Source organism: Chelonoidis abingdonii, chromosome 3 (genome assembly GCF_003597395.2).
Source record: "Chelonoidis abingdonii isolate Lonesome George chromosome 3, CheloAbing_2.0, whole genome shotgun sequence".
Taxonomy (NCBI): domain Eukaryota; kingdom Metazoa; phylum Chordata; order Testudines; family Testudinidae; genus Chelonoidis; species Chelonoidis abingdonii.
In genome coordinates this window covers 83622744-83640322 of record NC_133771.1, presented here as the reverse complement: position 1 = coordinate 83640322, position 17579 = coordinate 83622744, and the positions used below count along the sequence as shown (strand labels likewise).

General features: G+C 40.9%; 1 protein-coding gene across 2 annotated transcripts in view; it reads left to right on the top strand.

The window, feature by feature from the left end:
• Positions 1 to 609: 609 nt before the first annotated feature.
• Positions 610 to 17579, top strand: part of POPDC1 (popeye domain cAMP effector 1) — a 37248-nt gene continuing 20278 nt past the window's right edge. For both annotated transcript variants that reach the window (XM_032783576.2, XM_032783577.2), the window contains exons 1-4: positions 610 to 839; positions 5659 to 5783; positions 12993 to 13180; positions 15410 to 15518. In XM_032783576.2, the coding sequence (XP_032639467.1) occupies positions 617 to 839; positions 5659 to 5783; positions 12993 to 13180; positions 15410 to 15518 (645 nt within the window). In that variant the 5' untranslated portion in view covers positions 610 to 616. The remainder of the gene's footprint in view (positions 840 to 5658; positions 5784 to 12992; positions 13181 to 15409; positions 15519 to 17579) is intronic.

The window sequence follows — 17579 nt, the reverse complement described above, 5'->3', positions numbered from 1 at the left end:
CAGCGACAGGGCATAGAGCTGCCTGGCCACCCCTGAGCCTGGCCACTCCTGAACCTAGGAACTGGACATGCCGGTCACTTCTGAGAGCCGCCTGAGATAAGCGCCGCCCAGAGCATGCACCCCTCATCCCTTCCCACAACCCAACCCCCTCCCCCAGCCCAGAGCTCCCTCCTGCACCCTGAGCCCCTTATTTCTGGCCTCAACCCAGAACCTGTATCGCCAACTGGAGCCCTCACCCCCTCCTGCACCCCAACCCCCTGCCCGAGCCTGGTGAAAATAAGTGAGTGTGTGAGGGTGAGGGAGAGCAAGCGACAGAGGGAGGGGGATGGAGTGACCAGGAGGTGGGGCCTTGTAGAAGGGAAGGGATGGGGCCTACAGGAAGTGGTGGGGCAAGAGTGTTCAATTTTGTGCCGTTAGAATGTTGGCAACTGTATGTAGGGACTTAGGTTAACTTTTGAATTATGTGTAGAATTTTTGTTCATATTCAGGAGAAATATGTATGCCCATGAAGGAGTGAATATACCCCTAAGTCCCATGACCAAATCATTTGTTTTTCCATTGTATTGGTGCTCATTACTCTTAATGCCTGTTTTGTATTTTTATAGGATTCTTCAAGATGAATACTACAGAAATCAATTCATTCACCATGACTCCATTAGGTTTTATACCAGATTTCAAAAATGCCACCCTTGTACCTGTCAATGAGACTGCGTGTGAAAACTGGAGTGAGATTCATCATCTGGTTTTTCATGTGGCAAATATTTGTTTTGCAGTTGGATTGGTTATTCCAACCACTTTGAATTTCCATATGATTTTCCTGCGAGGCTTGCTTGCTATGGGTAAGCCAATCAAAATTTACTTTTTACAACTTTATTGTGGCTGAAATTCCATTTACTGACCAATAGAAAGTAGGTCTGTCAAACAATTAAAAAAATTAATCTCATGATTAAACAATAATACCATTTATTTAAATATTTTTGGATGTTTTCTACATTTTCAAATATGTTTGTTTCAGTTACAGCACAGAATAAAAAATGTACAGTACTCTATTTATATTACAAGTATTTCCACTGTCAAAAACAAGAGAGTATTTTTCAATTCACCTAATATAAGTACTGTCGTACAATCTCTTTATCGTGAAACTTGAATTTACAAATGTAGAATTATGTACAAAAAAATTTTTTTGAATGCAATCTAAAATTTTAGAGCCTGCAAGTCCACTCAGTCCTACTTCTTATTTAGTCAATCGCTAAGACAAACAAGTTTGTTTACATTTGCAGGATAAAATGCTGCCCGCCTCTTGTTTTCAATGTCGCCTGAAAGTGAGAACAGGTGTTTGAGTGGCATTGTTGTAGCTGGCGTCGCAAGATGTTTACGTGCAGATGCACTAAAGATTCATATGTCCCTTCATACTTCAACCACCATTCCAGAGGATGTGCATCCATGCTGATGACGGGTTCTGCTCAATAACAATCCAAAGCAGTGCAGACCGATGCATGTTCACTTTCATCATCTGAGTCAGATTCCCCCCTAGCAGAAGGTTAATTCTCTTTTTTGGTGGTTTGGGTTCTGTAGCTTCCACGTTGGACTGTTGCTCTTTTAAGACTTCTGAAAGCATGTTCCACACATTGTCCTTCTCAAATTTTGGAAGGCACTTCAGATTGGTAAATCTTGGGTTGGTTAGAAATCTCACATTGGTACCTTCTTTGTGTTTTGTGAAATCTTCAGTGAACGTGTTCTTAAAATGAACATGTGCTGGGTCATCATCCAAGACTGCTATAGCAGGTGAGCAAAGCCCACAGATAAGTGGGGAACATGAAGACCTGGGAGATGGGTCAGAAACAAGAGGGATCATGGGCTATAATGGCAGAGAGAAAGGAGGGTCAGGGCAAAACTGTGAGGCAAGATCAAACCAGTATCTTAGATGCCTATATACAAATGCGAGAAGTATGGGTAATAAGCAGGAAGGCACATAAATACCTTGCAATGCCAGCCATAAAAGTGCCATGCAAATGCCTGTTCTCACATTCTGGTGACATTGTAAATAAGAAGAGGGCAGCATTATATCCTGTAAATGTAAACAAACTTGTCTGTCTTAGCGATTGGCTGAATAAGAAGTAGGACTGAGTGGACTTGTAAAATTTCAGAGCTTACATGTTTTCTTTTTGAGTGCAGTTATGTAACCAAAAATCTACATTTGTAAATTGCACTTTCACAACAAGGATTGCACTACAGTATTTGGATGAGGTGAATTGAAAAATATTTTTTATCTTTTACTGTGCAAATATTTGTAATAAAAATAATGTACACTTTGATTTTAATTACCACACAATACAATATATATGAAAATGTAGAAAAACATCCAGATTATTTAATACATTTCAATTGGTAGTCTATTGTTTAACAGTGCAATTAAAACACTGATTATTTTTTTGAGTTAATAGCATGAGTTAGCTGTGATTAATCGACAGCCCTAATAGAAGGTATTGTCCTGGACTCGCTTGTCTTCCTTGGTGGTATTTCAACATATTTTAATTGTTTGTTTTATTTTGTTGGAGGTGTGTTTTAGCATGATTTGGGGCCTGGTCAACACTCTGACATTGCAGAACTTACTTGGATAAGGTAATACAGACCCAGTTTCATAAAACTCCAGAACAACTGCATATAGAATTTTGAGCATCTGTGCAGTTGCTGAAACATCTGCCTGTGTGTGGAAGGGTAGGGTTTGTTTATGTGGTGTGGGCTATTTTGTTTTGTTTTCCCTTTCTTTGTCTTTCTCCACTCTCTTAACTTATAAGAAAAAAAATATACTTGGACAAAATATGGAAAAAAATTGGCCCCAAATTTTTTTGTTACGAGTAAATGGAAAAAAGTAGAGCTCAATTTAAATTATAGCAAGATAAACTTGTACTTTCCACAGTATAAATCTCTTGCACTCTCAGACCACTGATATAATAGTAAATACCACCTACACCTACAATAGTTAAGTTTTCCTTGGAGAGCTTCATGTAGTGACTAGCCCCAGCTCTTCTTAAAATATGAGGTCTGAGATGACCTCACACACCATGGGAGTGAAGCGTGAACATATTATAAATATATTTTCTTGAGGAGGACTAGCTTTCCACTCAAGCTGAACATTGCTAAAACAGATCTCTTCATTTTAACTCCCGCTCCTACCCCGTTACCTCCTTACTTGGTCACTGTAGATCACACCACCATCCTGCCTGTCGCTCTGGCCCATACTGTGGCATCCTCTCCAACCTCTCTCTAGGTATTCATGTCCAGGCTACCTCTAAATCTTGCGGATTCATTTTGCCTAACATTTCTAAGATCTGGTCTTTCCTATGCACCCACACATCTAAAACGCTCATCCAGGCTATTATCTTGCTTCTTGATTACTGCAACATCTCTGCAGTTGTCACTGGCCTTGACCAGTGCAGGCTTGCCCCACTCATTCATTCAAGTGATGCTGCAAAGATAATTTTCCTAGCCCGTTGTTTTGACCATACTTTGCATCAAACATAATCCACTTGTCACTTTCAAGACCCTTCACAGCTAATCAAAACCTGCCTGTCATCTTTCATTTTCTACTGAAATATTCAGTCCCATCTATTTGTGATGCCAGCCTCCATTGCCCACTTAGACAACATTTTCAAACAAGTATCTTTGTGCTTTCTCCCATGCTGCCCCACCTGCTTGGGAGGAGCTTCCTCTAAACATCTGCAAAACTAACTCATTATCCTTCTAATGCCTCCTTAAAACTCTCCTTTTCTATGAAGCCTTCAAAAAACTGGGCAACTATTAGCTTCTGGCATGCTAAGACTGCTGCCTATCATGCTGGCTAATATTGTCTCATTCTTTCCTTACGCTCCCCTGCTTGTCTGCACATGTTTACTCTTGTGTTATACTTAGATTGTAAATTCTTTGGGACAGGGATTTTTTTCCCCAATTCTGTTCGTACAGCACCTAGTGGAATGGGGTTCTGTTCCATGATAGACCATTATGGAAATACAAATAATTGATAATATTCCAAGTCTAATACTATTGTAATGCAAAGAGCTAACTAACATTTCCTTTTTCCGATAGTCAAAGAAATTTACGATTGGAGTCTTGGCCTGATTCATTATTAACCACCTTGCCCTGACTAACATCTGGACTATTGTATTTAATAAAGATGTAGTTGGATTCAGAACCGTGCAGTACAACACACTTGGCAATCTTAAGTGCTCTGAGAAAGTAGAGTTCTCCTGCTCTCTTACATTATCTGAAAGCATTAAGAATGGATGCTTCTCTTTGTTCTAGCGTTTCATTTGCTGCTAGTTTAGAAATAGTATTAGCTTTAAAGCTAGGGTGAAATCCAGGACTCACTGATGTCAAAAGAGGTTTTGCCATTGACTTGAATAGGGCTAGGTTTTTACCACTGAAGTATTGTAAGCATCTCGTGATAGTAGGTGATGCCAAACCTTGTTTTCAGCTGCATTTTTAGGAAGAGTTCAAACATGATTTGAGTGGGGCCAAACTATGTTCGTAAAGTCTTAAGTTAAATCACTTACAAGGTTTCTGAACTTTCTCTATGCCATTGTACTGTATGTAGAACCAAAGTCTTCATGGCCCATTGAGGAAGTGTTGTGAAAAGTTATGACCCTGTAAGGTGTATTTTTGAGAAATATCACTTTTGTTATTTTTACAGTATAGAACTTCTGTACTGTAAAAATAACAAAAGTGATATTTCTCAACAATACACCTTACAGGTCATAAGTATAATAGAACATGTTCAGTGTTTGAGAAAATTGATTTTAATTACCAGACCTTGATGTTGCTTGTATTAAGAATTTTACAGTAATTGTTCCATATCTTTTTTCACACTTACAAAAGGCTATTTTACCAAAATGAGTTTCTCTAATGGCCAGGAACCTCAATTTTTGCAAGACCTTTTATCTGTTGAACTCTCATTAAAATCAACAGGAGTTTTGCATGTGGAGGGTTCACTGATTTGGGCTCTAGTTTGAATTGTGAACTGGCAGACGTGGAGTATGAATTTTTCAAGCTGAGATGGCAACTTGAAAGAGTAACATTCTAAGAGATGCATAATTAAGAACTTTATCTTGTTTAACAGCTCTCACTAATCAGAGAAAAGGAAATAGTATTTGAAAATTCTATTTTCCTAACCAATGATATCTTGAACAATGTCATAATTCACAGCAGGAAGCCAGATTCATAACATATTCTGGTGGTGGTTCTTTTAAAACTGAAAATCTCTGTGGATGGCATTTAGGGAGCTCCAGGAAAACAGTGCTTGCTTATTCATGTCTTGTTTTTCTACAAGTTTCAGCCTTAGAAATGAATGCTTATCATTTTTTGTCTCAAATCAGTGTGATGACAGCTATATGAAGCAGTTGTGTTTTAGTTAAAATGCTTCTTGTAACTAAACAAAATTAACTGTTACACTTGCATTTAATACAACATTGCTTATCTTGATCCATATTACCTAACTCTGAAACTTGGGAAATGCATCACTTCTGAACATAATCACTGTAATCTAACATAGGGATCTGTATTAAAAGAATGAAGTGTGTGTGTGTATATATAAAATCTGGGAGAAATATTTTTATACATTATTGATCAGTATCATTTAACTTCCTATTTTATTTTTGACAGGATGTGTACTTTTTACCATCTGGGCTATCCTGTACCGTTGTGCCTTGGATATAATGATCTGGAATTTGGTGTTCTTGGTTCTTAACTTCTTGCATTTTGTATATCTACTGTACAAGAGAAGACCGGTATGTAAAGAGTATAGTCACTACAAAGTCCTGTGGCTGTCCTTAGGCAAGCCTCCCATTGAATTCTATTGGAGCTTTGCCTGGGTGGGTCAGTTATCAACTCCAGCAGGTACCAGCTACCATTAGCATGATTTTAGCCTGATTGTTTGTGTATCACTGTCTGATGTAGTACTCCCATTTTAAAACATTTTTTGTTTTTGGTCAGGCTTTTTTATCTAAATGAAAAGGACTTACATTTCAAAAGTGATTAGTGTTTGTTTGTTTTTTTTTTGGATGCACAACTGGAGCATTTCAGAGGGGCCAGATTTTTCAGAGGGTAGGAGCTCAAAACTTCTGAAAATCAGGTCCACGTATCTCAAGGTGGACATCCATAACTAATCATTCCTGGAAAATAAGGCATGACCTCTATGGGGATAAAACTTCTCCTGCTTAGTTTAAACCCAGAAGTATCTTGTGTACTGGTGTGGAGGAGGTGTAGAGTACATTTTGGCTCTTTATAAACATGGAAATAAATGTAGGTGTCCATATACAAACAACTTTAATGTTCTTCTTGCAATCCATTCATACAAAAATACCCTGTGTCCCCTCTTGCTTCGCAGAGGGAAGGAAATCCCACAAAAAAACCCTCATGGTCAGACCCTGCAGATGGGGAAAAGTGATAAGCGAAATACTACTCCCTTCTCTATCAAATATCTGGGATGCCCAGGAATGAATGGGGAAAAAGTGAGCAGGGTGACAGAAGAGCTGCATTCAGTGACATGATTCCTGCCTTTAACCAGTTTTGGAGCATGGGGATAATTTGCAGGTCAAATCAGCAAAGATAAAGCTGCCTAAACTCTGCTGTGCACCCTGTGACTCCCCTCCATCGAATCAAAGGGAACAGCCGGGAGGGTAAGCAATAAATCTGGAAGAGTCTGCAGAGTGATGTAGAACAGGAGTCAATCAAGAGACTTGAGCACAGTCACTGAGGTTGGAGGCCAGGATCCTTGGGAATCCCCATTCCATCCTGCCACCTGATATCTTTCCATTCTGCATGTACACAAATTCAATGGATGGGTGGGGCTAAGGTTTGAAATGTGCCTATTCCATGGTTCCAGTGGACCACAGGAATGTTTCCTTTTTTTGTGTATGACCATTTATTTTTAAATTTTAGCACATAGCTAGTCCTGACTGCAGAAACATTTAGACTTAGAAAGAAAAAGGGAAAATTCTTTTTTGCTCACTTAGATTTTGTATAATATGAAGTCCAATCTAAGAGAAATTACAGGAATCTACTTGGGGTAAAGTAAAGCTTTATCTAGCTTTGTCTAGAAGCATGATCAGTCACTATTTTAAAACTAGATATATTGCTCTACCGATAACTGTCCATTTAGTTACATGCAGTATATTGAGCCATTTGGCCTATCCAAGATGAGCCTAAATTGCCCATTGCCTTAAAATTGAAGAGATTTTTAAAAAGGGCGTAGGCATATTTGTTTCTTACTGTTCTGTTTGAGATGCTTGCACAATTATTTTAGAAAACCTTTCTATATTGATCTATTTATACATGCCCTTCAGGATACGATACTATGACAAAACAGCACCTTTGCCTATAAACTCGGATATTGTCTGTTATGCCACACCCATTACTGATCTAAGCACCTACACAAATAGTTTTCATATGTATTATGTTATAGGCTCCCAACATGGATGTCATAACCCCCAGAGGTGTCACTAACACGTCATGACTATCTTACCCTTCTATTAGATTAGAGACGGTGTGGGGGGAGGGTGGCAGATCCTGGTATTGAAAACACAGAGAACCACTGTATTATATGATAAAGTAACAAAAGACCTCCTTGCAACAGATGTACGCAAAGGGCCAGGATTAAAATTGCAGTAAAAACTTTAACTCTGACTTGAGTGACTAAAATCTGACCCAAATTCCTTTATCCCGTCTACGAAAACCTTCCCCAGGACCATAATGCATTATCACTATAAAACTCTGCAGCAAATTGAAATAGTCAAATGTAGGAGCAGCACAAAACACACTTAATATCTACACCACTACCTCCAGGAATACTGTAGTGATTTTTCATAACTTCATTCAATAGAAATATCTGTACCTGAAGATGCCCCATAATTCAGCAGGACCAGGGGCCGTGTGTGAACTGTTCATTGTGGGAAGCTAGCCCCTAGCCCCTCCCATTCTGTTTGAAGTCCCACACCTTTTGCTCCTTCCCCCCACTAGATGAACCCAGAGCACCTCCACCATGGCCCTCAGTCCCAGGGGGGCTGCATAGCCTCAGCTATCTCCACCTGCAGCGCTGGGTGGATGGTGTGGCTCCAGCACCGGGGTGTGTAATGAGGCCCTAGATGCCCCAAGTCCTGGCTCCAGCCCGAGCCTCTTTGGAAGAGTGGGAACTGGAAGCAGGCAGGGAACTGGGGGCAGAGCCGGGGTGGGGCCACACCAAGCTGTGTAGGGAGGCTTAGCTTCCTCATGCCTGTGATACCTGCGGCTCTTGGCAGGGTGTATACAGGGTTTGAGTGTACAACCTCCTAAGAACAAATTTGAAGGGTCCTAAAAATCAGCTATGATGTTTGCTGTCACTTTGTGGGGAGATCCCATGGTCACAGCGCATTTTAAGTGGACTTTGCTGTCCTGACCTCATGGGCTAAACTTTCTAAAGCAACAATGTCATATTGGGAAGAAAAACAATGGGACCTAGTGCTCCAGTGACTTAGGAGCCTTAAGAAAATGTTACAGATACCTTTTTAATATCTACTCATTTTGTTTTCTCAGCATTGTTTGGGGTTTGCTTTATGGTAATGGCAAAAATTGGGGAGGGAAAGAGAAGATGGGGAGTGAGGCGGGGGAAGCAAGAGGGAATAGAATATATAGAGTCATCCTTGATCCAAGTCCATTAAAATCAGTAGAATTAAATCAGGAGTGAATTGGAATAAAATATATATTTCTCCTCTGTGGCTTTATTTATTTTTATGTGCTAATTATGGGGCAATTATTGTTGCACTGGCATAGGGTCAAAGGGGCTGCAGGGTTTGGTGTGTGGAGGCAGTGGTCAGGGATACCAAAGTTGTGCCCCTGTTGCAGTTGTCTCGTTAAGGGAGCCACACTGGTCCTGCTTCCCCTATTCTCAGAGCTGCCAAAGAGGTGGTACAGACCTGGTAGAGTTGACTCTCCATCTAGCATAAGGAACTCCCAGTAGAAGGATAATTTCCCACCTGCCCCTTTGTGTTAACTTAGCAAGTGAAGGCAGGCAATAGCACAATGAGGAATTGGACCCTAGGGGTCCAATTTTTCAATAGTTCTGTGCACCCATAACTGCAGTTGTAGTCAGTGGGAGCAATGGATGCTCAGCACCTCTGAAAATCAGATTCTAAATACTTTGTGATAAACACATCCATCATGTGAATTTTTAAAAATACCATAAAATTAAATGGAAACAAGAAAACATATGCCAGACAATATATGTGTAATCTTCATTATACATTATGAGCAATAACCCTTCTTGTAGATGCAACATCTGCTACTTACTTCACTCTTTGTAGTTGCTGTGAATGTAACTTTGCTTTTACTATGAACTTGAAAATTGGTGGTTTTAAACATCACCACAGAAGGTAGCAAAGAAGATGTTAGAAAATAATTTTTGAATGAGATTTTCTAGCGGCAAGTATCGACCACCGCCCAGAATCCTTTTTATTTCCTCAGCCTCACACATCACATAATCTAGACAGAATGGAAAAACAATTAAAAATCAAGCTGTTTTGCAGAATGAATAATTGATAGGTATTTTCAGTTAAATATTTATTTCATTAAATGTAGTCTGTGGAAAAAACAATGGATTCTTTCCTGACCAAAATATGATTTCTGTGGTTTTGGCTTATTGAGGCTTTACCTACGTGGTTCCTTTTAGAACCTCACCCTAATTCAGAAGCTAAAAGATTCTAATCAGTCCCTCTGCAGTGCTCTGGCTCGAGGCTTTGGCAGTACTCCAGAATGCTTCATCTATCACAGAGCAAAACTTATACCTACCCATATGGTTCATTTGGAAAAGGGCCCATAATGATGACTGCAGAAGGAGTCAATGGTGCTTAACTTAGGTTAGGGTGAACACTGCTTTGAAAGAGAGGGCTGGCAAAGTAGAATAATACCTCCCACCTTATCACTCGTTTTAAAAACAGCACTTCAGTTATGCCTGCTTTTTGCTTAGAGACATTTACGTATTAGATCATGAAAGTTCTAAACTTTGTTTTGTTTTCCTTCAGTCAGTTTTGCCCTCACAAATGCTTGTGTAATTCCTAACTCAGTCCACGGGGGCTGCACATACACATCTAAGAATAAAATTTGACCCTGTCTGTTAACGGGTAAGATCACATGCATTAAGTTAGAATTGTTGACACAAAGGAGGGACTGACTGGAGAAGATATGTTGATTGCAATCAGTCTGTCTAACCTCACAATTGCACAGAACCTATATGCAAATATTAGCAACCTTAAGGGATTCTGTGATTGATGATCTATTATGATCCCTAGCACACTTCTCCGTACCATGTATGTTTAAATTGAAGCTTTGCTTTGCCTGTGCGTAGGCCCTTTTTAGTTGTTAAGAACTACAATGGTGCAGCAGGGACGGGGGAATTGAAAATCTGAATCTCATACAAACATAGTTACTGTAGCTTGAGTGCTAACAACCTTATCGTTAATCTTGCCTGAGTGTTTCCATTCCAGCACTCTTCTTTCAGGAATTTAATAGCTGTATCATAATGCATATGCACCAGGAGGCCTGATTAAAGGTGCACAGGCAACGTTAATTCTGGCCTTTCTTAACTTTTCAGGGACTGACTCTGCATCCTTAATAAAGTTGTTTTAACGTAATTTTTATGTGTTATTTTCTAGATATTTAAAAAAGCAAACTGAAAAATGGAAGTTCTTTCATGTGGCATTATATTGACACACCCATGGATCATTAGCACAGACCTCTGCTGCTTGAGCAAACAGAATAACTGATAGCAGTATTAGGTTGTTGTCCTCTATGTGGACTAGCAGTAGAGGGGGATGGGACACTTTGCCAGTGGGTTTCAAAGATATTTGCTGACAGCAAAGTCATGGTAAGACTGAGGGACAGGGATCATTGGTTCCGCTGCAGACTCTGGAGGAATGTATGCTGCAGTGGGCACTGGCACTTCTGCTCATTCCCCCCAAGCTTGATCTCTTTTGTCCCTACTGTCCCATCACCTCCATGAATCCTCCTCCCCTTGTCTCTGTCCCAGTCCTCTGTATCCCAGTTTCATTCTCCTCGTTTAGTCAGTCCAGTCTCCGCTTCTAAGAGGCTTCTGGTCCCAGCCCCAGGCTCCCCCCTTTTCCCACTCCTAGTCTCCTTGTCCATCCAGTCCCAGTTTTCTCTCCTCCTCCACAGTCTGTCTCTGTGTTTCTCCAGTTCTCCCCTGCCCATATTCCCCATGCCTCCATAGGAGCCAATGCTCCCAGTCCCAATCTCCCTCCCCAGGGTTCTCATCCATTCTCAGTGTCCTCATCTCCCCTGGCTCCTTGTCCTGGTTGCTTTGCCCAGCCAGATACACCCTGATTTCTTGTCAGATCTTTCTCACCAGCATCCTTATTCCTTCCCATCCCTACGGGTTCTCGGGTTCCTTGCCCAGCCAGTCCCAGTCTCCACCCTCAGGCTCTATGTCCCAATCTACTTCCTGGCCCTCACTCACAATGCCCTATGTCTGGCTGTTGTCCCCTCTGTATTAGAATCAGACTGTTCCTTCCGCTGTGTTGCCTGGGTGCCAATAGAGTAGGGGGTGGGGGTCACTGAGAGCACAGGAGAGACCACTTCCCTGTTCTCAGTGCCAGTGCCTGGACAAACCCTAGCAGCCATAGCTAAAAGCCTAGCTTTTTCCCTGGACTGGACCATGCTCCATTGCTCTGTGGGGCTGGCACATGTGTTATCTGGTCAGCACAAGGAGCTGTGACAGGCCTCGAGCATGCTTAGTGAGGACAGAATCTTTTAAGACTTTTTGCTGTTAAGCTGTAAAAAATTTCAACTGAACACATGCAAATGTGACTTTCAGAAATATAACTTAGCCAGATTTGGACGCATTTTCACAGTGATGGCAAAAAGCGCATCCCTAACACAAAGGCCACCTTCATGTCAAATTTAAAAGTCCCTATTCCAAAGCATAGGGACCTTTCCAATGAAAAGGTCACTGGAATATTTTTAACATTGAAAAATAATTTTATTTTCCTTAGTCTCATTCTTGGAAATGACTGACTTGTTTTGGATGAAATTTTCCACAACAAAGTTTGGCAAAGTTATAAGTGACTGAAATTGGGCAACATTAATAATAAGTGGTGCTACCAACCCCACCTATAATTTTGTCATTTTTTCTTTATTTTTCATTCTGAATATATTTACTTCCCTTTTTTATTCTCTCATGTCCACATCCTTCATCCGTGTGTCCTATTCCACCACCGAGCAGACCTCTGCTCAAGCTTTCCTGTGTTTTGGGGTAGACAAGGACCCAAAGCACTAGCTGCTATCTCCTTCCCAGTTGCTTTCATTCAGGAAATACTTTCAGGCTTAGGAGTTCAGCCAGCTTCCTTTTCCTCTTCCCTGCAGCCGAAGTTTGGGTGGGCTCCCAAGAGTGGGATGTTCATCTGGCAGTGGCTTCTTCCTTATTCATGACATGTACTTATGATGGGTTTCAGCATGCTGGCTCTGTTTTCAGGGCTTGCAGGCCTGCTCTCCCTCTGCCTACAAGCCATGAATATGAAGGATCAAAGACGCTCCCTCATTCTGTCCTGAAGCAAGGATGCATAGTGAAAGACACAGGGGTCCTGATGTTCCAGGTGCCTTTCTGGGCCAAACTCTATTTGCTCTTACGGCAGTGTAAATCCAGAGTGACTGTTTAAATCAATTCAAATTCTACTGGTATGGAAAAGATGCTTAATGTGCCAGCATACCATCTTGACCCAATTTTAGCTCTGCATAAACAAATGCTGTGGTCACCATTTAAGAGTCAACCTTTGTGGACAGATGCCAGTTCTTTCCTGCCCTATATGTAGACAAAACCTGAAGTATCTCAGTTACAACCATTTTGGCAAATGGTGAACTTTCATAGGAACCTATGGAACTGAAAAATAATGTTGCACTTCTGTTTCTTCTTTGACCCATTCTCCTTTGTGATAACTGTTGTTGCATTCCAGATCAAGATAGAGAAGGAGTTCAGTAGTCTGTACAAGAGAATGTTTGAACCACTCCATGTACCTCCAGAACTGTTCAAGAGATTAACTGGACAATTCTGCAACATTCAGACTTTAAAAACAGGTCAAGCATATGCTGCAGAGGACAAAACTTCAGTTGATGATCGACTAAGTATCCTGCTAAAGGGAAAGTATGTGCTGCCTAAAGTTTGGGAAAGTCTTGTGTATTGCATGATGGTGGAATGAAAAAACAAATTCAAAGGAAGGTCATTTTAAAAATAATTGTTCACAATATACAGTAAAAGCTGTGTTATCCAGCCCTGTACCAGCTGGAAAGCTCTATAAACTGACATTTCTAATCTTCATAGAAAGTCAGGTTTATAGTCCGGTTGGCACAGGGCTGCCAGGCTTCCTACCTGGCTCTGCGTGGCTCGCTGGCAGCGGTGTATCATAAGCATAGGCCCCAATTCTGAACCTTAGCGTCCAAAATGTGGGTGCCTGCATGAACCCTCCAAGCTTAATTACCAGCTTAGATCTGATATCGCTGCCACCAGACAGGAATTCCAGTGCCTGCCTCACTCTGGTCTCCCAAGACTCAGATGCCCTGAGTCTACAACAAAGGGAAATAACCCCCTCCCCTTGTCTCCTCTTTATTTCCTCCCCGGCTTCCCCTCCCTGGATGGCCCTGGACGATCACCCTATTTCAGTTCCTTAAAATGCAAAACAGAGAGATCAAGTTTCTTTCACCTTCAGTCAGAGTCCCTGCAAAGGTAAGCTTTGCAACTCTGACACCAAGAGATTTTCCCTTCCGCCCTGTTTCCTTCCTCCCCACCAGTTCCCTGGTGAGTTCCAACTAGGAAAAAATCCAACAGGTCTTAAAAAGAAAACTTTATATAAAAATAAAGAAAAAGACATAAAAATATTCTCTGTATCAAGGTGACAGTAATACAGGGTTATTGGCTTAAAAGAAAACGTGAATAAACAGCCTTATCCAAAAAGAAATACAATTTAAAACATTCCAGCAAACTACACACATGTAAATACAAAAAAACGCATATAAGCCTATTGTCTTTCTACCTTTGTACTTACACTTGGAAACAGAAGATTAGAGAAGCCTGGAGATAGAGATCACTCTCATAGCCGAGAGAGCACAGAGCAGAGACACAGACAAAAGACACACACACAAAAATTCCCTCCCTGAGCTTTGAAAAATCTTGTTTCCTGATTGGTCCTCTGGTCAGGTGTTTGGTTCCCTTTGTTAACCCTTTACAGGTAAAAGAAACATTAACCCTTAGCTATCTGTTTATGACATGGTGACATGGGGAGGAATGGCCATGAGGGATTCAGAGTGCAGGGAGGTTAGGGGTTGGGGCATGGAAGGGGTTTTGGGGTACCAGATCCAGGGGGGACGCTCACCTCGAGTGGCTCCCTCCAAGTGGTGACCTGTGCCTGCTGCTTCAAGGCGGAGATGTGGATAGGCAGCTCTGCATGCTCCCTCCACCCCCAGGTGCCACCCCTGCAGCTCCCATTGGCCAGGAACTGATTGGAGATGCACTGATTCATAACTTCATAAGTTCTAGCTAGATTCATAAGTTCTAGCTGGAGTTTAAAGCTGATATTCCCTTGTAAGTTGTGGTACCACCATCAATCCTCTTTCCCTAGGGTTTGATCCACCCTATGTCACTTTGCAGGTGGATCAAACCCAAGGTATTGAGAGGACATCTGATAAATGTAGTATTCTGCCTACTGGGAGCTGCCTTCCGGGTAGACCTGGGCAATTTTTTTGGCCAAAACTCTTTTTCAGTGAAATATGCAGATTTGACAACACTGGAATGTGTAGTGAATTTGTGTAGGCTTTGCTGAGTTGTTGGAGTGGAAATAAACCCTAACAAGTAAATAAATAAATAACCCAAACCTTTTCATTTTGACATTTTTCTCAACAGTGTTTCAATTTTTCATTTCAAAGCAATTTCATTTCAAAATTTCTCTTTGGACAATTGCTTCTCTTTAATTTTGATGAAAAAAAATAAAAAGCTTTTTAAAATGGCTGAAACTGAGACAAAATATTCACCAAAAATGTCCAAAAAATTGTTTTCTGTTTGACCCACAACAATGCTGGTTGTTTGGAATTGGTAGCAAAACAAAACAAAAAAAATCCATTATTCACACAGCTCCTTATTATTTCAAACCATGTTGCCTGTTCAAAGAAGTGATACTGCTCCCTTTAGAATCAATGAGAGTTTTGACAAAACTTAGTTTATTTGGCTGAGAACTAAGTCATATGCTTGGTGAAAATTCCCTGAGACATGGATACAGTGACTTTGAGTTCTGTATTATCATTGTCAATAATCATATTCAAATTTAGATTGTTATTCTACCTTATGGTTTTTATATGTTCTAATAAATATTTTTATCATCAGAATGAAGGTCTCCTATCGAGGGCATTTTCTGCATAATATTTACCCCTGTGCCTTTATAGATTCTCCTGAATTTCGATCAACTCAGATGAACCGGGGTGAGAAATTCCAGGTGTGTTTCTATTTGGCTGTCACTGGATATGAACTTAATGAACAGTGAATTTATTGACTTACACAGTTTTGCTAGGGTTTTTTTTTATATATTTAATGTTGGGCCATTTAAAAGATACCCTTGACTAGTAGTTCATTTCAAAATGGTATTAGATTTTTCACTGGCAAACCTCAATATTGGCTTGTTCTATGCTATTTTTCCCCCCTACAGTTCATATACTTTAATTCTGTTTAATAGGATCTGCACTCCCTGTGCAGGACATATAAATTAGAAGGAGGTTTGGAATTGTCAACAAAATGTTGAGTGACATATGTATAGGTTTAAAAGATGCCATCGAACTAAAATCCAGCAAGTTTTTTTTTTTAAAAAAGTGCATTTCAGGTACTACGTCTACCTCTGGTCCCTCTGGTTTACAATCAGACTGTTTTATATTTTTAATTTTTTCCCCTTTCTACTATTGCTCTATGTGTCACGCTCACAATTAAGGCTGTGATCCTGCAAATATGCACATACTTTAAGCACCTGAGTAGTCCCTGTGAGTGGGTGTTTGCAGGATCTGGGCTTAACTGACTCTACTGGGAAAGTATGAAACTGGCTGTATGCAACATTGTCAAATGCACAAAGAAAACAATCTGAAAAAATATTTTACCCCCTTTAAACTCTTTTAGTTACAGTAATTTTAGGCATTAGTTGTATCTGCTTTAAAAAAAAAAAACTATTATAAGTATGAAGTTGGTGTCCCTTTAAATGTGTTCAATGAAAAAAAGCTAATGTGTGCATATATTACACTTGTCATTCAGCAATAATTACTTATATTTGAGTCACTTTATGTATTTATTTCCTTTTTGTGTTCCCAAAAATGTAAATCTAATTTATTATATGAGATGTTTTGTTTAAGGAGCAGGCCTCCTTTTTGAACACATGCACACAAAAATCGTCCTTATGATTAAGTGCAAAACTTAGTCTATATTCAGACAAAACTCCCAGTGAGTTCAAAAGGAGTCACCTTACCCAGAGATGAAAGTGGGCCGGTACAGCGTACTGGTAAGAAGTGGCCGCTGGTATCAGTCCGTACACAGCCAACAGCACTTTAATGTCGCTGCCCCTTTTACCCCCTCCCCGGGGCCATCGACGGGGGTGAGGGGCGCAAAAGGGGTAGCTGTACCAGGGCCTGGCGATTTAAAAGACCCAGGGCTCCTGGCCACCACCACCACTACCGCAGCAGGAGCCGTAGCCCCAGGCCCTTTAAATCGCTGCTAGAGCCCTGACGGCGTGGGCCAGGCAGTGTGGAAGGGCTGGCTGGGGGAGGCTGACCCCATTCCCGGCCCTTCTGCCCAAGGCCCCTCCCCTTCTGGGGTTCCAGAGCCAGGCCCCCATACCAGGTATGTCTTTTATATTACTTTCACCCCTGAGCATCATATAAGTGAGGGCTGCAGGCATTGACTCCTTGTATAACATGCCATAGAGTACCACACTGGAGACAGGGAGTGATCTTAGGGGTTCTCATTTTTAGGTTTAGCCAATCTGATACTATAACCTAGAGTGACACTATTATTTGTATTATTGTATCATCTAGGACAGATGACCAGGAGCTCATTGTACTAGGTGCTATACAAATGCAGAACACAAAGACTGTCCCTGCCCCAAAGAGTTTACAATTTGATCTCATGACATTGCTGTGAATCCAGAGTAACGCCAACAGAGATTAACATGACTGACTTGATGGCCTTGCCCTCTGAAGGAAAACGGTGTGGTTATAACATCTCTTAGGACTTGATCCTACTGGTTGATCTGATTCCCATTACAGTCAATGGAAAGATGCTCATTAACTTCAGTAGGAGTTGGATCAAACCTTTCCTGCCATGTTATAGAACGATGCTGTTGTCTCAGAAATTCTCTGTCTTTCTATCTGCATGCTTTGTGCAGTGATCATGGTTTCTAAGGGTCTTGGCTACATGGGGAAATTTCCCAGAATTACTATACCAGTATAATTCTACCACTATAGTTTTACTGGTATAACTCCCCATGCAGACACCTGTGCTGAATAACAGTGGCTTTTTT